This window comes from Henckelia pumila, unplaced genomic scaffold, assembly GCF_033568475.1.
Source record: "Henckelia pumila isolate YLH828 unplaced genomic scaffold, ASM3356847v2 CTG_461:::fragment_3, whole genome shotgun sequence".
Taxonomy (NCBI): domain Eukaryota; kingdom Viridiplantae; phylum Streptophyta; class Magnoliopsida; order Lamiales; family Gesneriaceae; genus Henckelia; species Henckelia pumila.
In genome coordinates this window covers 13969287-13993032 of record NW_027331831.1, presented here as the reverse complement: position 1 = coordinate 13993032, position 23746 = coordinate 13969287, and the positions used below count along the sequence as shown (strand labels likewise).

Here is a 23746-nt window from a genome sequence, read left to right as displayed (position 1 = left end):
ATAATGTCAGCGTTAATAACTTCTGTAGTGACTCAGCACTGATCACCTACTAACTAGCAGTCTTAAACATACAATTAGCTTAATATAAAAGCACTTACTCAAACAACAGAGTTTATTGCAGAAACTTAAAAACCTAGTACAAAAGAAATTGGCGGAATACAACCAGCACTAAAACCCAATGTATTTTCTCATACATATTTCCAACATGAAACTGACTACAAGTACATATACTCCCAGCAGCTCTTAGACCTGCAACTAACCGTGCCTCGATCCACTCGTTCCGTTCAACCCGAGATTTGTCCTGTGAAATGGGGTGTCCAAGATAACACGATGGGCGTAAGCGACAACGTCCAGTACGAAATTATGAATATACAAAACTAATATGATACATGCAGCGTGAGATGATTGGGGTGACTGGTCAACTACCAAGTCCTGCTCAGACTAGGCACCAATGAGTATGTAGTATCATTTCGAAATCCAACCGCGGGATGACTCACACACTCGTCTAGACCACCTTAGTATCAGTATCCGCGTATTGCAGCAACTCACAGTGTCGGACAGTATAAATGGATGTAGATCTGAGCGACCCTGCGAGAAAGGATATCTTGAAGGAGATACGGCTCAACGTGGATGTGCAGATGTAATATGTATGTATGTAAAGCAATAAAACATGTATCATGACACATAAATGCAACATTTACACATGCATACTCAGCTGAAAATCTCAGTCAGTACTTACGTAATTGGTATAGTATGATGTAGACAGAGTTGGTTATATATTATAATCACTGTTACTTTTTATGGACTCGTAATTGGTATTTACTACCTAAGTAGGTAAACCGTACTCACAAAATCTTATAAGACAGGCTCGTCTAAAAGTAGCATTAGGAGAAATCGAATCGTTAATCAAACGTTTACCAAGTACATCAATCTGAACACCATGTGATCAAATAAGACATTCTTTTTTCCCCTTATTTTGAATCAAGATGAAATAGAAAGATATGGAAACATTAATATGAATTTTGTAAATCTAACGTCAGAATCAATTTCAATTTTTTTTTAACATTTTCTCTACAGAAAACGAAACTTACAAAGTTTATAAGATAATGAAATTTATTTTTATTTAATGTCGCTAGAATAAAATTTGTTATACTATTTGAAAATTATGCATAGGATCAATATACATTGCTTAAGTTTATTATCAAAACATATATCCAATTATCTATTACTAGTTAATAGATTAAGTGAGAGGATACTATGATATCCAATTTTAGTTTTTTCAAGTGAAATTCCAAAATTATCCTCGACTCAATAAATTTTTTTTTAAAAAAAGTTTGTTTGTGTTATAAACAATGAGAAAAATATAGAGATGAATAAAGAGAATATATGAGAAAAGAAAATTCATATGAGTCAATATTGATGTGCAATTATTATTGAACCAACTCACCCTATTTATTGGGAAATTACAAGATACAAATCTTTACAGATATTATCTTAACATATTTATCTTGATCACAAATATTTCAAATCTAATTAAATAAGATAATCATCTATAATAATAATATATTTATAACACTCCCTCTTAGATGATTATTTGCACAAGAAACCAATTTTTCAAAATCTCCATTTGGCAAGATGGATGCTCGAGAACTTCATCGGGACTCAAGTGTTGCCTCATTAAAACCTTGACAGTTAAATCGCGTGAGAAAAATTTGAACAAAGGAAAAAGAGTACAACATATACTTTCTTTGGATGTCTTTCCGACGATAGATGCGCCTCGTTAAAACCTTATAAAAAAAAACTCAGTGGAACAAAATCCTAATGAAAGAAAAAGAGTACGATATCTCGCGATACTTGTTAATTGCCTCATTAAAAATCTTGTTATGAAAAACACATGGAAAAAATCATAGACAAGGGAAAAAATTACAACTTTGATTGTTCCCCCTCTTGCAAGTATCACTTGAATTATTTATTAACTCTTCTTATTATAATCTTGTGTACTTATTTGCCAAAAATTGATTTGGATGCTGATTTGGTCATAGATATGGTACTTCAAGACCAAATATCTTTTCTTTTTCTTCAAGTTGGCAAAAACAATATTTTGATTATCAAATCTTTCGAGAATGTTTCTATATATATATATATATATCACCGTCAAATCAGTGCATCCATGATAAATGCAAATATTTTCTCATAATCCGCTTGAAATACTCTGAGAAACTTTGCTAAAATTTGCTCATATTGCCACGTATCATTTGTCAATCATTTTTTATTGATAGTTATTATTTTGAATAATAGCAAAAAACACATTAATAGTTATATAATTTCGATCTCAAATAATTTGTGAAATCTCATCGTTTTTTACTTGTTATTTTTCAAGAATAACATAATCCAAATTGGATTCATTGAAATAATTGGTCGTTCACACTTATAGCGTCCTTTTTCATTTACTTGCAAGTAATATAAGATATGGTCATGCACGAAATTAATTTCTTTTCACAACGACCAGCCTCCATATTCTTTTTCACATTGAGATATTCTTTCATTTTCTTTAAAGGAGTTTCGTCACTAAAGATGATTTATATACATTGTTCAACTTGAATATAAATCATGATAAACGATCTTATACACAAGATCAAATAATGTATTTGAGATTTAAACTTTGAACACCATGTTCACTTTATATTTTATTGGGATCGATCTCAAAAATATTCTTGTAGCTTCTATTTTCTCCTCCTCAATATTGGAAACATTGTTTTACAAGAATAACAAATGAGAATTTGTGTCATTAAAATCTCGTTGCTCAAAATAATTGATCATAAGATACAATTTATTTTCAACATATTTACAATCCCTTCAATAGATTTATTGTAGTCATTTCTCGCACAAACATTAACTTTCAATACATAATCATTTGACATAATATTTATAATATATATTTCAGATATCCCCAAATATGACGCATCTATTCTTATGGTTTAGTAGTTGATTGGAAGAAAAATAAATCAACTAAAACAACGTATTTATAATCATAAAATTGATATACATATCCTCTTTTTTTTTTTTATCAAGCTTGTCTTGATTATATATTCTGAAAATCTCAATACATATCTTCGCAAATATCATGTTGCACTTCGTGAGCCAACACTATTTATTCATTCCAGATAATACGTGATTCTCTACCAATTTGAGCTAATGATAGGATTATCAAATTTGATAAGCCAATAAGAATTCATAAAATATTCTGGATCTTTGATTCAAAAATATTCATATTTATCCTGGGAGTTTTGGCTTATTCATGAACATTTTTATGCACTATCAATATTATTTTCAATTATTTATATAATTTGAATGCTCGATTCAATCCATTATGCCAAACTCTGAAATTATTTGTATCAATGATATTTTTGGAACTCTTTAGCTCTTCTAGAAATATTGGTTTGTAATATACTATTTAAATCAAATCAATATCTACTAGATTCAAAAATCTATATACGTCAATGTTTATTACTATTTTATAATATCAAACACATAATTTTTTTCATCGTCACTCAAACGATCTTTTAGATATTTTCAGACATTCATATCAACGTACGATGAAACATATGATTTGGGTAGACATCAACGGTCTCCACAAACTTTTATATCTTGATTGATAGATATCAATAAATCTTTGCGTACTTCAGGTACGATAGCGATACAAGATACTGATGTACGTTTAGTACAATACTTGATTATGGCGTATATCTCAATAATTTGTGTAATTCATGATTCATATCTCTTTTAATATGAGATAACATATTATTCTTTGAAGAAATAATCACCAACAGTGTATCAACTGTGTCCATTGGCACTGTCACGTTCACTTAAAAAAATGGACCACATTAATTAGACAACTTTCATAATTGTCTTGTTTTAACAAAATAAATATATTATATTAAAAGAATTGAAATTGAGAAATTGGACGTACCTTTCAAATTTTTGTATGCACCAAGTAGATCTTTTACATTAAACAATGACATTCAATCTATCATAAATATCATCTCACATTAAATTTATGTTCCTACATGTAAGATAATAACATGTGATAAAATATTTTTTCATTCATTTAAAAAGTGATAGCTTAATCAAATGATTTTGAAAAATTAAAATTTATATCCAAAATAAAAATTGAGGAATTTAAAATTCATAATCAAATTTTATGGAATAAAAATTTAACAATCCAATATATCCTTAAAATATAAAAATTCTCAAATCAGAAAAATTATCACCAAATTGCATAATATTGACCAATAGAAAGTTTGTCTAGTGATGGGACGTAAACCGATTATTACGGTACCGTAGACGAAATACTTGAGGTCAAATACTCCGGTGATTCAACAAACAAGACAGTACTTTTCAAGTGTATGTGGTTTGATCCACATCCTAGATTGGACACTCGTGTTCATGCAAAGTACAAAATAGTCAAAGTGAATCAGAAGAGACAAAATTTGTAGATCTTATTTTATATCATCAAAATAATTTATGTGAATCAAAACACATACTAGAGTTTTTCAAAATTTAGTTTAAACAAAAATAAAAAATTAATTTACCAAAAAATATAAGTTCAATAAATAAATAAAATGACTTGAAGTTAGTCATAAATCAACACATTGACATCATCATGCATAGGCTACCATCAATCCATAATTGTCGTTGTCCAATATTGATGATGGTTCAATTCATTGGGTTTAACATTTTTTTTCTTTTTCGGTTGATAGTATTGCGGTCTTACTACCGCACATTCATAATTTTCAATCAATAGCATATGCAGTTCATCATTGAACATCATGTCGATATTCATAAAAATAGTGACAAATAATAGATCATGATTCTTCTAGAGCATTAAGAACAAATATATGCTTTGAATCGATATCAAGTCAATATATTTTGATATATATTAGATCTTTAATAATCTTTTCTTGAGGATATTGACAATTTTAGATCATATATCGATATTTTTTGAGAAACTATATTAAATTTATCAATTCATAAGATCATCCTCAACAACCAAAAGGGCATTAAATTATATTCTTTTATCAATTCATAAGATCATCCTCAACAACCAAAAGGACATTAAATTATATTCTTCGAGAATATTGTCAATCTTGGATCCTATATAAATATTATTCATAAATATCAACAAATCTTAGATCTTTGATCAATATTCCTTTATAAATATTGATATATTTTGACATAAATCTATATCTTTCAATAATATTTATAGATCTTAGATATTATATCAGATATCATTTTTTCAATTTCTCGATATAAGAAATCATATATCATATATTTATCATGAATATATTTAGATTCTCAATATATTTCATCATAATCATGCATATATCTTTTGATATATCAAAATCGTAATCATGAATCTCTTAAAATTCTCAATATATTATATCATGATCATGAATTTCTTCAAATTCTCAATATAGAACCATGTTGTGCTACTTTAGAGCCACAACATATTCATGACATTTCATATGCACCAATATATCAATTATTATCAACGTGCTAATTCTAGAGCACCTATGAATAACTCTCATAAAATTGAGTATTGACAACACGTTGTGCTATTCTAATAGCATCAATAAAACGAGAATTATTTTCATTCTAAGTTGGTTCCAGCACCGTACTGATAACATGTTATAAATAACGAGAGAAATATAGAAATGAGTAGAGAAAATATATTAGAGAAGAGAATTCATATCAGTCAATACTCAGGTGTAATTATTATTGAACTCAATCACCCTATTTATAAAAAAATATTACAAGATACAAATCTTTACAGATATTATCTTGACATATTTATCTTGATCACAAATATTGAAAATATAATTAAATAAGATAATCATCTACAATAATAATATATTTATAACAGTTTTAGGTTAGTTTTTTTAAAAACAAAACACACACAGATGACAAATATTACATATAAATTATTCTCTGACATTGAAATTTAATAAGCATACATTTTGTGTGTAAGAAGCTAATAACAAATCATGCATTGCATACGACAATATAAAATTTATGCCCCACCATTTTGGTTAATGATCAAGATATTTTTTTAATAACTAAAAAAAATAGTATTTAATTTTTAAATCGAACTCTTTATTATTGTATAAATTTAGTAATAATTTGATTTCAAAAAAAATAAAGTTAGCAATAATTTAGAGAACAAAAGAAATTATATAATTGTAAATTGAATTCAGTACGAATGACGCACGCCGACCACCCTCTACGTTAGATTTGACAGCAGTGGTTTAGCTACTTTGATTACGATTTACGAATCTATGATTTGAAGTCAAGTTTATTTTCTTAAAAAAAAATTATAATTAGCAATTATATTAGGGAAAATTTGTGATAAATTCCCAACAGCAAATGCATATACCTCTTTCTTATTTCAAAAAATCTTTGTTTCCAATCTTTGACAAAATTCTGCTCTTTGTTTCAACTCCCTATTTTGGTCAATTTATCAAAATGTCTCTTAAATCATTTAATCTACCCCTTACTCTTAATTTTTAAATAAATAAACAACCAGAAAATAGGGACGATCGGTAGTTTTCCTCCGTCACCCAACCGATTCTTCTCGCAGGAAAGCAGTGATCTTTGGCGACAAGGTTTTCAGCTCAAAAAATGGCAGTGATGACGAGACGAAGCAGACATTAGATAAGTCAGTCGAAGGAGCTTGTGGAGTGAGGAAGGAAAAGAAGTCGGGCATTGTGAAGAAGTCGAAGAAATCGAAAATAGTTGAACTCTGTTTTCCATTTTTGAAATAGACCACTATATATGATTTGCCTCGAGTAACTGAGAAAATTTATCTTTTAGAGGAATAATTTTGGTTCTCATTGTACGAATCTTTAATATTTATGTGTTTCCATTAATTTTAGGGTTTTGTAGGTCAAATGTGTTGCTACCTTTCTTGTTTGCATATATTTGTCGAAATATTCACATCATTATTCCTAAGTTTTGTATTTTTTTGATAGTTCCTCAGTTTAAATATTTTATCTCCAATTTATAGAGTTTTGTTCTTGAATTTGTTTTTGAAGTATATCTTGGTGAAGAATGATCAATTTTGTTAAATGAATGTTATATTGTTATGAAATATGATGGTTTTGATTTTTTTGAATATATATTCGATAGTGTTATATTGTTAAAGACAATTGACAAATTTTTGTACATAAGTACCCAATTGTTCCCAAATTTGAAGTTTTTGTTTTTTTTTATGCAATATTTCATTATGTTATTTTTATAATGAAAATATTTTGTAATGATTTTGAAATATTAGAAATGGCTGATAAGGAGGAAATATGTGATGATGTTGAGTCGATGAAAGTGGTAAGGTAATATTTACACAATGTTCCCCTGCTTATTGTAAAATAATTATGGAGGAGTTGAAGTTGGTTATAGGGAATGAACGACTGCATATATTAAAGATACTCCAGTTGGTAAATGGATAGACATGTCAATTCTACCTGTGAGTAGTGGCAGAGTATACTATCTTTTTAAAAGATTCTGTAGTGACCCGCACCGTGATCACCTACTAATCAGAAGCTTAAGCATGCATTTAACTTAATATAAATAAATCAAAAATTAAACAGCGGAAAACTTAAACAACAATAAAATATTGTTTACAACCATATCGAATAAACCAGTGTATTAACCCAAATACATCAGAAACAAAAGCCTAGACAATAACCCTGCTGGTCCTCCATCGCCTAATCTCTCCTGGAACCACCCGCATCGTCCAGCCGCAGACCTGCCCTATGGAATAGGGTGTCCAAATACAACAAAGTACGAGACGTGAGCATGATAAGCTCAGTAAGAGAGTATGAGTATACGGTGTTATGTGTGCATGTATGAAAATGAACTGGGTACCAAGACTCGCAGGTCAAGAAACTAGCTCATAGACTGGGCCCAGGATATATAGCACGCTGCGCCGTCGCCTCAGGAGGTGGCTCATATATGCAGTGGATAATGGTGACCTGATACTAGTACATGTGTCCAACCATAAAGATGACCTGACACAAGACTTACGTATCCAACCATCCACAAACTCATAGAGTGAGCGCCCTACTACAGGATACCTCTAAGGTAAAGGCTCAATATGCTCATGTATGCAACATACAGTCATGACATGTTGTATATATAAAGGCATATAAATCATGCAATCACATAATCCATGCAAACACATAATACATGCATACTCAATCTGGATATCTCGAATAGTACTTCTGTACCTCATAAACTTAGGCAAGCTAGACCAGCACTATGTCCAAGCCTATAATCCGCACTACAATGCAAAGTACTCATGCATTATAACCTTATTCTAAAAGTCTTAACTACTCTATAGCATACTCCCTGTTTACTATAAGGAGCTAGAGCTATACATGTGTCCGTCGTCAGTCCGCTGATGACAACTGTCCCAGAACTTGGGCACCACTCCACCGCAACCCGGGAGCACCTGGCCAACCTCCGGACCAAGCCTAGGAAGGCTGGAAACACCCCAAAACCCCTAAAAAATCCTAAGAACCGAGAGAGAAAACTTGATTTTGGTGTGAAATTCTGAATTTCAGAGGGCCTATTTATAGGCGGAGTTCGGACGGTCCAAACTGCCACTTGTCCGAGCCGTTTAGACACCTGGACCCTACGGAGTTCGGACGGTCCGAACTGGGTTCGGATGGCCCGAACTGGTTCGGAGGGTCCGAATTGATCCGTATGCTCCGAACTGTTTTGGTCCTTCCAATCTCATTTTTGGACCCCCGGGACCTACCCTACCATTTTCGGACGTTCCGTATTTGATTTTCCACTTATTTTCACCAAATAAGGACTCCTTAAACATGTTTTGACACTTTTAATAGTATATGTCATTTTTAACATGTTTAAAATCAATTAATTTTGTAAAATGGAACCGGGCTACTACATTCTCCCCCTACTTAAGATATTTCCTCCTCGAACAATCTTAAGTACTGAATGCAGTAAAATACTGAATAAACATATTTTATTCAAACTGATTTATTTTACACGTTACAGTCTAAAAATACAACAATTCAAAATAGCTCTGGATAATCTGTACGCATACGACTCTCAAGTTCCCAAGTGGCCTCCTCAGTGCCTCGGCGTTGCCACTGAACTAGAACAAGAGGAATGGTTTTGTTGCGTAACACATTATCCTTATGACCTAAGATACACAAAGGTTTCTCCACGTATGTCAAATCCAAGTCCAACTGTACCTCAGACGGCTGTAAGATATGAGACTCATCTGCCACATACCTTCGCAATAGTGAAACATGAAACACGTCGTGGATACTAGACAAATACGACGGTAAAGCCAATCTGTAAGCCAAATCTCCAACACTTTCCAGAATTTCGAATGGACCAATGTACCTAGGAAATAGCTTACCCATGACACCGAATCTCAAAATTCTGCGAAATGGGGAGACTTTCAGGAACAGTTTCTCTCCCACTTCGAACTGCAAAGGTCTGCGCTTAACATTCGCATAGCTAGCCTGTCGATCATGTACAACCTTAATTCTCTTCTTGATCTGCCCAAAAATATCAGCAGTCTGTTGGACTAACTCTGGTCCCTCTATCTGTCGCTCCCCCAATTCTTCCCAGAACATTGGAGTACGACATCGTCGCCCATACAACGCCTCAAACGGATCCATCCCAATACTGCGATGGTAACTGTTGTTGTACGCGAATTCAATCAATGGAAATTGATCTTGCCAAGCTGGACCAAAATCCATAGAACATGCTCGCAACACATCTTCAAGAGTATGAATCGTGCGCTCTGACTGTCCGTCAGTCTCTGGGTGATAAGTTGTACTCAAACTGAGAGTAGTACTCATAGCGCGCTGAAGACTCCCCCAAAACCTGGAAGTAAACCTGGGGTCTCGATCACTGACAATGCTCACAGGCACTCCGTGCAATCGAATAATCTCCTGGATGTACAACCGTGCCATACTGTCAAAACTGTAGTCCCGATTATAAGGAATGAAATGTGCTGACTTGGTGAGTCGGTCCACCACAACCCAGATAGCATCACAATTCCTCGAGCTCACCGGTAAATGGGTCACGAAGTCCATCGTGATCAACTCCCATTTCCACTCAGGAATAGGTAAACTGTGAAGAAATCCTCCAGGTCGTCGGTGCTCTGCCTTGACCTGCTGACACACCAAACATCTAAAAACATATAAATACACACTCCTCTTCATTCCTTTCCACCAGAACCTAGTACGCAAATCCTTGTACATCTTGTTGCTCCCCGGATGAATACTCAACTTAAAACGATGAGCTTGGGATAAAATCTCCTCCCTCAGAGTATCATCCTTCGGAACAACAATACGGCCAGATAAACAAAGAAAACCATCTGACTGATAATGGAATCCAGACGAACTATCATCCCTGGCTAAACGAGCCAAACGTTGGGTCTTCGGATCAGCCATCTGAGCATCTCGAATCCGAGAATACAAAGCAGACTCAGATAAGATCGCCAACATCTTGATACTCTGCATACCTTTATTATGCTTGAAGGTATACCCTGAAGAACAATAATCTTCAATTTCACTTGCCACAGAACAAGTCTGTAGTGCAGACACTCGCACCTTGCGACTTAAAGCATCAGCAGTGAGATTAGCAGCCCCTGGATGATACTTAATTTCACAATCATAATCCTTAAGAAAATCCATCCAACGTCTCTGTCTCATGTTCAATTCTACCTGAGTAAACAAATACTTGAGACTTTTGTGGTCTGTGAAGATCTCAAATCTTTCTCCATAAAGATAATGACGCCAGATCTTCAACGCAAATACAATAGCTGCTAACTCAAGATCATGCACTGGGTAGTTATTTTTGTGAACTTTTAACTGTCTAGAGGCGTATGCAATCACATGCCCATTATGAGTCAGGACACATCCCATTCTTTGAAGGGAAGCATCTGTGTACACTACATACCCTCCAGATCCAGACGGTAAAGCCAACACAGGCGCGGAAGTCAACCGTCTACGAAGTTCACAAAAATTCTCTTCACATTCTGAGGACCACTCAAAATTCACGCCCTTTCGAGTAAGTTGTGTCAAAGGTCGAGCTACCTGTGAGAAATTCACGATAAAGAGACAATAATATCCTGCTAGACCCAGAAAACTACGGATCTCATCTACCGTCATCGGACGCAACCAGTTCATTACTGCCTCAATATTGCTCGGATCTACAGACACTCCATCCTTGGATATAATGTGGCCAAGAAATACCACCCGATCCTGCGAAAATTCGCACTTACTCAATTTGGAGTACAACTGTCTATCCCTTAGAGTTTGTAACACCAGCCTCAAATGGTAAGCGTGTTCATTCACATCATGTGAATACACCAAGATATCATCAATAAATACGATGACAAACTTGTCTAGAAATTCTCGGAATACACAATTCATCAGATCCATAAATACAACTGGTGCATTAGTCAACCCAAATGGCATTACTAGGAACTCATAATGCCCATACCTGGTCCTAAATGCTGTCTTGGCTATATCCTGATCTTGGACTCTCATCTGATGATATCCAGATCTCAAATCAACCTTCGAGTAAACAGAAGTACTCTGCAACTGATCAAACAGATCATCTATACGAGGCAAAGGATACTTATTCTTGATTGTCACCCTATTCAACTTGCGATAGTCAATGCACAAACGCATAGACCCATCATTTTTCTTCACGAACAGAACAGGCGCTCCCCAAGGAAAAACACTGGGACAAATGTAACCCTTGTCCAACAGATCATGAAGTTGCTGCTTCAACTCACGCATCTCTGACGGGGCCAGATGATACGGTGCTCGAGAAATAGGCAAAGTCTCTGGCATCAACTCTATGCCGAACTCAACTTCGCGCACTGGAGGAAATCCTGGAATCTCATCTGGAAATACATCTCTAAATTCATTAACAACAGGAATAGCTTTTATACCAACACTTCCGATGAGTGTATCAACTGCATAGATGAGGTAGCGTTCCGCGCCAGATTCCAAAGCTCGACAAGCTTTCAAAGCTTATACCAATGGCATCTGAGGTCGTGCTCCCTCACCGTAAAAGAACCAGCTATCATCGTCAACTGGATGAAATCTTACCAATCTCTGGTAACAACCCACTGAAGCTCGGTATGTAGTCAAAACATCGATTCCCAGAATGCAATTGAAATCTTCCATTGCCAATATCATGAGATTCACCATCAAGACATTACCTTCAAACTCTAAAGGGCAACCCAACACTAGACGCTTAGTCGACGCAGACTGACCCATCGGGGTAGAAACAACAACCACTGTGTCTAGTAAGATGTATGACAACTTATATTTCTTAACACAACGTGCAGAAATGAAAGAATGAGATGCACCAGTATCAATGAGTGCAAAAGCAGGTATATCAAATAACAAGAACGTACCCGCTATAACTTTCTCATTCTCATCCACCGCCTGATCATGCCTCAAGGCGAACACTTGACTGGAAACACGAGGTTTCAGATTAGAACCCCCTGTCGTCTGTCCTTGTGGTCTCTGCTGCACTGAAGCTTGAGAAGCAGAACCTGAGCCAGAACCAGCTCCCCCGGCCTGTGGACAATCCTTCTTCAGGTGGCCAATCTCTCCGCATCGGAAACATGCCCCGGATACCTTTCGGCACTTGTTGGCAGGATGATTCCCACCACAATGTCTGCAAGGACCCTGATTCTTCCCGCCAAAACACATCACATCACCGGATCCTGAGGAAAAAGAAGTAGAACCAGACTTCTTGAACGACTGAGCACGGGGACCCAAAGAACTTGCGGGTCTAGATGAGTAGAAGGATCTGTTATGGCGGATGCTATCCTCTGCCTGGTGACATCGACTCACTAATCCCTCGTAAGACATGTCATCTCCCACAGAAACTCGATCATGAATCTCCGGATTAAGACCTTGAAGGAACAGATTATACTTCGCCTCCGAGCTATCGGAAATCTGGGGGCAATAAGGCAGCAACTCAAAGAACTTCAATTGGTACTCTTCGATTGACATTGATCCCTGACGCAAACCCAGCAACTCGCTTGCCTTTGCCTGTCGGAGAGCAGGAGGAAAATATAGCTTATGGAAAGCCGTGCGGAACTCATCCCAGGTAGCAACTCCTCGGGCTGCAATAAAAGACGCAGAAGTAGAATCCCACCACTTCCGAGCTCGTCCTTCGACCAGGAAATCAAGAGTCTCCATCCGCTGCTCCTCAGTGCATCGGAACTCCCGGAAACAAACTTCCATACGTCGTATCCAGTTCCCCGCATCCTCCGGTGAGTCTCCTCCGACTAAAGGTTTTGGACCCATCTGCATAAACCTATGCATGCTGAAACGTCTGAGATCATCATGGCGATGGCGATGATGGCCCCGACGATGCTCTCGATCGTCCTGATCACCCCAGCGTCCACCTACGCTGCCATGGCTACTCTCGTCACCATGACCCGCCATCTACATGATGATTAAAGGTTAAACCCAATTCCAACAATCTAGATCCCAAGATTACTATACATGCTCTGATACCATAAATTTAGTGATCCGCACCGTGATCACCTACTAATCAGAAGCTTAAGCATGCATTTAACTTAATATAAATAAATCATAAATTAAGCAGCGGAAAACTTAAACACCAATAAAATATTGTTTACAACCATATCGAATAAACCAGTGTATTAACCCAAATACATCAGAAACAAAATCCTAGAAAATAACCCTGCTGGTCCACCATCGCCTAAGCTCTCCTGGAACCACCCGCATCGTCCAGCCGCAGACCTACCCCATGGAATAGAGTGTCCAAATACAACAAAGTACGGGACGTGAGCATGATAAACATAGTACGAGAGTATGAGTATACGGTGTTATGTGTGCATGTATGAAAATGAACTGGGTACCAAGACTCTCAGGTCAAGAAACTAGCTCATAGACTGGGCCCAAGATATATAGCACGCTGCGCCGTCGCCTCAGGAGGTGGCTCATATATCCAGTGGATAATGGTGACCTGATACTAGTACATGTGTCCAACCATAAAGATGACCTGACACAAGACTTACGTATCCAACCATCCACAAACTCGTAGGGTGAGCGCCCTACTACATGATACCTCTAAGGTAAAGACTCAATATGCTCATGTATGCAACATACAGTCATGACATGCTGTATTTATAAAGGCATATAAAACATGCAATCACATAATCCATGCAAACACATAATACATGCATACTCAATCTGGATATCTCGAATAGTACTTCCGTACCTCATAAACTTAGGCAAGCTAGACCAGCACTATGTCCAAGCCTATAATCCGCACTACAATGCAAAGTACTCATGCATTATAATCTTATTCTAAAAGCCTTAACTACTCTATAGCATATTCCCTATTTACTATAAGGATCCAGAGCTATACATGCGTCCTTCATCAGCCCGCTGATGACAACTGCCCCAGAACTTGGGCACCGCTCCACCGCAACCCCGGAGCACCTGGCCAACCTTCGGACCAAGCCTAGGAAGGCTGGAAACACCCCAAAACCCCTAGAAAAGCCTAAGAACCGAGAGAGAAAACTTGATTTTGGTGTGAAATTCTGAATTTCGGAGGGCCTATTTATAGGCGGAGTTCGGACGGTCCGAACTTCCACTTGTCCGAGCCGTTTAGACACCTGGACCCTGCGGAGTTCGGACGGGCCGAACTGGTTCGGATGGCCCAAACTGGTTCGGAGGGTCCGAACTGGTCCGTATGCTCCGAACTGTTTTGGTCCTTCCAATCTCATTTTTGGACCCCCGGGACCTACCCTATCATTTTCGAACGTTCCGGATCTGATTTCCACTTATTTTCACCAAATAAGGACTCCTTAAACATGTTTTGACACTTTTATTATTATATGTCATTTTCTAACATGTTTAAAATCACTTAATCTTGTAAAATGGAACCAGGCTAGCTACTACAGATTCGATAGTCCTTCATGCTCGTTCATTGTTGGAGGTGATATTTCCATACCTTTAACTTCAATAGACTTCTCCATCGTGCTTGGTTTACATCATAGAGGGCAACAAGTTGATTTGGACCTGAATTTGGAATCAAGCTTCCTGTCTCGACACTTTGGAGGGAAAATAAGCAATACTCACAGGATTGTTATCAAAGAGAAGCTTGTTTCACTTGCAAGGAGTAATGTCGAAGCTGTCATTGATGATTTTGTTCGAATGTTTATTTTGTTCATTTTTAATTTTGTAATATTCTCGACTGGTAATTACATTACTCCTGGTTTTATCTTTCCTTATATTGATGAACTGAGCACATTTTTTTAGATTGGTTTGGGAGATGCTGAGTTTCGATTTCTATACCGAGAATTAGATAATCAAGCAAGTAAACTTTATCTGGATGGTTGCACGGTTGGATTGATGGTGAGTATATAGTTATATGAGTTATTGTGCTATTAATTTGTTGAATTTGTTTACTTATATTATATTTGGCTTAGGCTTGGTTGTATGAGAGAGTGCCGTCATTAGCTATACCACGTAGTGTCCATATCTTCCCCCGCCTGTTTCGTTTCGGAAAAAGCAAGATCCATTTGGATGCTGTGAAAGCTGAAGCGGTTTTTGATGTCATATATTCAACCAAGGTATCTTCTATATTACTTATCCTATTTCGAATGCTGGAGCATTATATATATTTATTTTTGGATCAGGTTTTGTCGATATATACCTTTTCGGAGGAGGAAATCTTGTTGGACAACAAGATAATTTCAGTAGCATCCTTTATTTCATGTTTTTTAAAAAAAACGTTCTTCATTAATTTCTTTATTGTTGTAGTTGTTGCTACCGGTTTCGAAGAAACAAGGAGACAGAAGAGATAATTGTGAACTCGAAAAAACTGTAAATAAACATGAAATGACTCTAACTACTAAATACTTAGAATTTTTTTTAAAAATAAACTAATAAAATAATACATATAGGCCCATACATATATGTATAAATACTTGAAATAACTATTTAATTAAAAAACCTGTTAAATAATTTAATTATGTATCAATAATATCTTGAAATAAATAAACACTAAAATAAATCTCAAAATCATCGATTTGTGCTAAAAATCATCAAATATTTTACCAAGCAAGCATTATAAAAATAATATTTTCAACCAACCATTAAAAAACAAATATGTGGATAAACTTGTTTAAAAACTGATAACATCCCATAACATCACTGAAATAGCACTGGTCACGGGCGCCGTTTGCAAGAAAGCTCATAGGCCCTCACCGCCGGTCGGAGCAATCGTGTCACCAAAATCATCATACTCACCTGCACCATATAAGTTTAGTGAGCCTAGAGGCCCAACATATTTTATCTCATAATATCAAGGTTTAAAAATCACACATAAGCACATAATCATACTAATACATATATTTCTCATGAACATGTATGCATGATCTTAAAATAATGCATCGTAATAAAGTTTTCTATGTCATAACTTTCATCATAAAATAATATCCATGTGTTATATCATATAATACATAACATAATTTGAGCATGTCATAATCATAAAGAACAGTATAGGTTAAATCCATGAGTGTGGCTCGTAATCATGAGCGACTGATCAGTCTAAGAACCATCGTACATGGCGGTAGATAAATCCACCTCTATGCTGGTAGTAAAACTACTCTGTGCTCGGTGGTAAAACCACCTCTATGAAACCTAATGGCCCAAATAAAAATTATTAACTAGCCTAGCCCATAAAAAAACACTTAAACTAATAAATAATTTTTAAAAAATAAAATACCCGAGCCCGACTAACCCAACCCAAAGCCGGACCCAACTGACATGACCCTTCGGACCAGACCCGGACCCCCAAGCCAGAGCCCAGCCCGAACCAGGCCCAAAAACTTGATCCCCCTTCTCCCTTCAGCTGCGGCCATGAGCAACAACAAAGAAAGCTGTCGGCCGCCCTGCTCCGGCTACCACCGGCCGGAGTACCACCCCCTATACCTATCCCACACCTAGACGTTTCCATAAAGCCAAGAACCGTCCCAAACCATGAACTAGAGGAGGAGAACGAAACCTTGCAACCAGGCTGTTCCCCAGCTCGCGCACAGACAAGAGCAGCTGCCGTATTTTTGATCGTGCAGCCTTCTTCGACCACCAATGACCACAAAACCACTTCCAAAATTTAGCCAACATCTACGAGGTTCCAACCCATCAAGTCTTACCCCAAGCCATGGCCTGAGGAGGGAGAACGAACCCTTCTTCCCCGTAACCCTAACCTATGCACATGAACATCAGAAGAAGGAAGCTTCGTTCCAGCCTAGATCAGCCTCAAATCCCGACCTAGATTGACCCTAGGGACCCTGATACACCCCTTTAACCTCTAGTCAGCAGCCCAGATCCTCACCTTGCATAAAAAAACGTGGCCATGCATGTGAAAATCAAGCAAAAGAGTGAGTTGTTCATGTTCTAACCATGGATCTTCAAGTATTTCGAAATTTTCAGAAAATACATGATGTTTCAGACATAAAAACGTGTACATAGCTTATATGATGGAAAAGAAGAGAATTCGACATGCCTTTTACCAAGATTTAAACAAAACCGAGGCCTACGACGCGTGTACGACGCTCCGTGACGAACGGATATTCAAACCAACTTAAAAACTTCAACAACACGGCTATGGAGACTGGTTATCTGATGTAGAAGGTGAAGGAGACAATGGAGGAGGCGGCTAGGGGCTTAGGGCGTGGGTTAGGGTAGAATTTAGGATATAATTTAATTATAATTACACTAATTAATCTCATAAACTAATATATCATAAAAAAATAATTTAAAACTCCTAAATAAAATATTAATCTGATGTTAAAACAATAATCCCGAAATATTAATTTAAGGGATTTTTAAAAGTCTTTAAAAGTCAATAAAATGGCTTATTTTGGAGGAAAATAGAATACTGTATATATATAATTATTAATACTATAATTTTCATAAAATAATACCTTAAAAATAATATTTTAAGGCCTATAAAAATATAATAAAATATTTTGGATGAAAATCCAACATATCGTTCGTCAACGGTCCCGTCAACGCGATCAAATAAATCATTTACTCAAAAATCTAAAAATTTCATAATTGCGGGTTAAATGCTAAAATAAACTTTAAACCATGCATATAATTCACATAATATCACATAAAATCATTTAATCCCAAATTATAAATTTTAAAAAAATTATTTTTCCTAATTATGCATGCGGATTTACGTAGGAAAATACCGGGTGCTACAAAACAAATGGTTGAGATTAAAATGTTGAAACGAATTTGTGCACAATTTAAACGTGAGAGAGTTAGTGTGAAGAGAAAGCTGATTGATGCGAAATAAAATGTGGTGTTGGAGAAGGAAATTGGTAGAAAGCGGAAAGGAAAAGGATGTTTTAGTTGACAATGATCCGAGTTCTGATGACGGTGCTGATGGAATCAATGAGACCGATGAGGAAGAGTAGTTGATTGTGAGACATGACCTAGGTGGTAATTTATTTGATTTTGTTGATGTGCCTATCAAGAATTGTGTTGATTACTCGTTGAAGGGAAAAAAATACAGATGGTGACCAAATTGTTACGAGTGAAAGTGTTGGTTTATCTGATAATTTGAATGCAGAAGGTGTGGATGTTTAGGAATTGGATAAGACCAATATTCCAGATATTGGTGAATTGAAGAAGGGTGAAGATGCATGTGGTGATAGATTGGATAAGGGAAAGGGTGTGGCTGGTGCCGAGTTTGAGATTAAAAAAAGTATAGGTGTTGATGACTTGGGAGATGGAAAATGTGTTGTTGGTGCTGAGCCTGAGGGGTAAAAATTTTTAGAAAGTGGTCACATGGGAACAAAAAGTACCGAAGCCGAAGGACATAATTCTTGTATTGAGGATCTAAATGAGATTGATCAATTGTTGGATAATCTTGTATCGAAAGTGGTTAAGGAAAATAATGTTTCTGAGGTTGATATTTCAACGAATGCATTAACCAATTTGTTTGAAAGAGATACTGGTGATTATACTTCTGCAAAAAGTGTTGGGGTGGACGAGAGTGATGATAATTCTGAGAAGGTTGCGAAAAGCACTAATTTTCAATCTTCTATTGTGAAGTGAGGAAGGAAAAGAAATCGGGCACTATGAAGAAGTCAAAGAAATCGAAAATAGTTGAACCATGTTTTTCATTTTTGAAATAGACCACTATAGATGATTTGTCTCGAGTAACTGAGAAAATTTATCGTTTAGAGGAATAATTTTGGTCCTCATTGTATGAATCTTTAATATTTATGTGTTTCCATTATTTTTAGGGTTTTGTAGGTCAAATGTGTTGCTACCGTTCTTTTTTTGCATATATTTGTCAAAATATTTTCATCATTATTCCTAAGTTTCGTATTTTTTTTTTACAGTTCCTCATTTTAAATATTTTATCTCCAATTTGTAGGGTTTTGTTCTTAAATTTTTTTTTTGAAGTATATCTTGGTGAAGAATGATCAATGTTGTTAAATAAATGTTATATTGTTATGAAATATGATGGTTTTGATTTTTTGAATATATATTCGATAGTGTTATATTTTTGAAGACAACTGACAAATTTTTGTACATAAGTACCCAATTGTTCCCAAATTTGAAGTTTTTGTTCTTTTCCATGCAATATTCCATTATGTTATTTTTATAATGAAAATATTTTATAATGATTTTTAATTATTAGAAATGGCTGATGAGGAGGAAATATGTGATGATGTTGAGTCAATGAAAAGTGGTAAGGTAATATTTACACGATGTCCCCTTGCTTATTGTAAAAATATTATGGAGGAGTTGAAGATGGTTATAGGGAATGAACGACTGAGTAGAATAAAAGATACTCCAGTTGGTAAATGGATAGACATGTCAGTTCTACCTGTGAGTAGTGGCAGAGTATACTACCTTTTTGAAAGATTTGATAGCCCTTCATGCTCGTTCATTGTAGGTGGTGATATTTCCATACTTTTCACTTCAAGAGACTTCTCCATCGTTCTTGGTTTGCATCATAGAGGGCAACAAGTTGATTTGGACCTGAAGTTGGAATCAAGCTTCCTGTCTCGACACTTTGGAGGGGAAATAAGCAATACTCACAGGATTGTTATCAAAGAGAAGCTTGTTTCACTTGCGAGGAGTAATGTCCAAGCTGTCATTGATGATTTTGTTCGAATGTTATTTTGTTCATTTTTAATTCTGTAATATTCTCGACTGGTAATTACATTACTCCTGATTATCTTTTCTTATATTGATGAACTGAGCACATTTTTTGAGTTTGGTTGGGGAGATGCTCTGTTTCGGTTTCTATATCGAGAATTAGATAATCAAGCAAGTAAACTTTATCTGGATGGTTGCACGGTTGGATTGATGGTGAGTATATAGTTATATGAGTTATTGTGATATTAATTTGTTGAATTTGTTTACTTATATGATATTTGGCTTAGGCTTGGTTGTATGAGATAGTGTCATCATTAGCTGTACCACGTGGTGTCCATATCTTCCCCCGCCTGTTTCGTTTCAGAAAAAGCAATATCCATTTGAATGTTGTGAAAGATGAAGCGGTTTTTGATGTCATATCTTCAACCAAGGTATCTTCTATATTACTTATCCTATTTCGAATGCTGGAGCATTATATATATTTATTTTTGGATCAGGTTTTGTCGATATATACCTTTCCGGATGAGAAAATCTTGTTGGACAACAAGATAATTTCAGTAGCATCCTTTATTTCATGTTTTAGAAAAAAAACATTCTTCATTAATTTTTTATTGTTGTAGTTGTTGTTGCCGGTTTCGAAGGAACTAGGAGGCATAAGAGATAATTGTGAACTCGAAAAAACTGTGAATAAACAAATGACTTAGATTAAAATGTTGAAACAAATTTGTGCACAGTTTAAACGTGAGAGAGTTAGTGCGAAGAGATATTTGGTTGATGCGAAATAAAATATGGTGTTGGAGAAGGAAATTGGTAGAAAGCGGAATGGAAAGAATGTTGTAGTTGACAATGATCTGAGTTCTGATGACGTTGCTGGTGGAATCAATGAGACCGATGAGGAAGAGGAGTTAAGTGTGAGACATGACCTAGGTGGTAATTTATTTGATTTTGTGGATGTGCCTATCAAGAATTGTGTCGATTACTCGTTGAAGGGAAAAAAATACAAATGGTGACCAAATTTTTATGAGTGAAAGTGTTGGTTTATCTGATAATTTGAATGCAGAAGGTGTGGATGTTCAGAAATTGGTGAATTGAAGAAGGGTGAAGATGCAAGTGGTGATGGATTGGATAAGGGAAAGGGTGTTGTTGGTGCCGAATTTGAGATTAAAAAAAGTATAGGTGTTGATGACTTGGAGATGGAAAAGGTGTTGTTGGTTCTGAGCCTGAGGGGTAAAAAAATTCAGAAAGTGGTCACACGGGAACGAAAAGTACCGAAGCCGATGGACAGAATTCTTGTACTGAGGATCTGAATGAGATTGATCAATTGTTGGATAATCTTGTAACGAAAGTGGTTAAGGAAAATAATGTTTCTGATGTTGATATTTCAACGAATGCATTAACCAATGTGTTTGAAAGGGATACTAGTGACTATACTTCTGAAAAAAGTGGTGGGGTGGACGAGAGTGATGATAATTCTGAGAAGGTTGCGAAAAACACTAATTTTCAATCTTCTATCGTCGATAATGTCCAAACGAGGGGTGATCGGGTAAAGAAAAGAAAGCATCAATGTTTGTGACTCCATCCAGTACCACACCAAAGAGGAAGCGCAGGAAAAATGTTTGACTTAGATCGGAACGAACTTTCACCTTGGTTATTTGATTTTGAAGTCCTATATTTTACTTCGTGTTACTGATGTTGACCATGTTTATGTATTCTGACGTAGGGAGGAAAAGTAATTGATGTTGAGAATCTTGAACCAAATAATGGTTTGAGTAAGGAGTGGACTATTCAATATCAAGGTAGAACAGATTTCCGTGGACATGAAGAAGCCACTGCCAAAGAGAAAAAGTTGTTGACGGATTATCTTTTGAGGGATGACATAGAGTATGAATTTCTCACTGAAAGCTCGCTCTATTTTCTTATCACTTTTTTAGGATCATTTTTAATACAATAGAATTCATCTATTTTTGTAGTGTCGAGGTTTGGCAAGATGAAATTGTCAATTTGTCAGGGCTCGTGTTCTGTGGTTTCTTGTTTGATAAGCTTGTTAGCCATGAAATTATCAATGTTCAAATGCGCATGATGGAAAAATACAGTGTGAATAATGGAAATGAAATATTTTGCATGGATACTTTGGTGCAGGTTAGTAGAAATGTAAAAGCGCGATCGGTGATTTATTAAACATTTGACTTAGTTTTTGGTTTTTCATGTTATTTGTGTTGTTTAAAGTAGAGAAAAGTGTTTCATCTCCTCGAAAGAGTCGGCAAAAAAATGAAGGTACAGAACAATGACTACGACTCCTTATTTGCGGGACTCTCTGCTGCCTCTAAGAATTGTTTGCAGAAAATTAACGGAGATTTGTTCAAGAGATGCAAATACCTCGTTTTTCCAATTAATAGCAGAGTCCATTGGTTTCTGCTAGTATTTCACGCAAAAGAAGGGATATTCAAAATGTGGAATTCACTTCCTGATTCTTTCAGCTTAGGGGCATGTAGAACTTTGGTGAGCCTTTGTTATATCATGTTATGTAATTTGTCTGAATGATTCTTTTAATAATGTTTTTCTATGAAGGCACGCTTTTTGATTGGTTGGGTTAGGCATAGTTCAAAGTTCGTCATCGAGGAAACTACTGTGTTGAGAGAACGTACGCGTCATCAAGGTGAATCACTTGATTGTAGTGTTTTTGCATGCATGTGGGTAGAGTGTCTAGCTCGTGACTCGGCTGAGATGTAGGAATATCAGAATACAATGATGATGGACACATACCATGCTTGATTGGCTGCAAGTATTTTATCTCATGAAAGGGGATTGCTCAAAAACAACTTTGATTAACTGTCTTTGTAAGATTTTGTGATTGATGGAAATACAATAGTACGTAAGTCTGTTTATATTATTTTGTAAAACTCCATTTGAGATGAAACAAGTTCGAATAGCCTCATATTTTGTACAATTCAATCCAGGAAGAAATTATCGCAGATTAAGAATAATATCTTTAATCATTGGAATAATCTCTTATTTGGTGCGATTCGTGTACTTGAACTAAATTTGTAAGACGTACGCAGTTATAGAATACAATGTATACAACAGGGGTATATTTTTCAAATTCCAAACTCATAAGTTGTTTAATATGATGTTTTCTCATCTTTGAGGACTATAATTTAATCTAATTCCACTAATCTTTGAGAACATGTGACTGAGAGATCGAACAATATTAGTACGCAGGGATGAGATAAATCTTATTTAATTGAGAAAAATTTGTTCCGATTGTAGGACAAACATTGTGGGCCATGAGAATCACACTCTCCTAGTGGAAGTGGCTTTGGATCAAAATGTCATGTATTAGGAACAATCTCAGCATTATGAAAAATAATCTTTTTGATTTACGACACAAGAAGACATGCTCATGTTAACATGTACAAAGATCCTATAATACACTGCATGACACAAGTGGAGAGGAGTTTTCAATCCCTAGGGATTGGTAGAACCATCATCCAAGTGTTTTTCTAGTAAAG

The 23746-nt window shown here is 35.8% G+C and overlaps 1 protein-coding gene across 1 annotated transcript; it reads right to left on the bottom strand.

The window, feature by feature from the left end:
* Positions 1-12083: 12083 nt before the first annotated feature.
* On the bottom strand, positions 12084-13517 carry LOC140872038 (uncharacterized). The gene is made up of 2 exons (XM_073274774.1): positions 12501-13517; positions 12084-12386 (listed from the first exon to the last, which is right to left on the bottom strand). The coding sequence occupies exons 1-2, from the start codon at positions 13515-13517 to the stop codon at positions 12084-12086; spliced, it is 1320 nt and encodes a 439-aa protein (XP_073130875.1).
* Between the last annotated feature and the right edge of the window lie 10229 nt (positions 13518-23746).

Bases quoted from the DNA above. Each gene is read 5' to 3' on its own strand.
- LOC140872038 (XM_073274774.1), bottom strand. From the start codon at position 13,517: ATGGCGGGTCATGGTGACGAGAGTAGCCATGGCAGCGTAGGTGGACGC. The intron at 12,387-12,500 runs GTGGATGAGAAT...CGTTGTGTTAAG, and splicing joins CCTTGAGGCATGATCAGGCG to AAATATAAGTTGTCATACAT.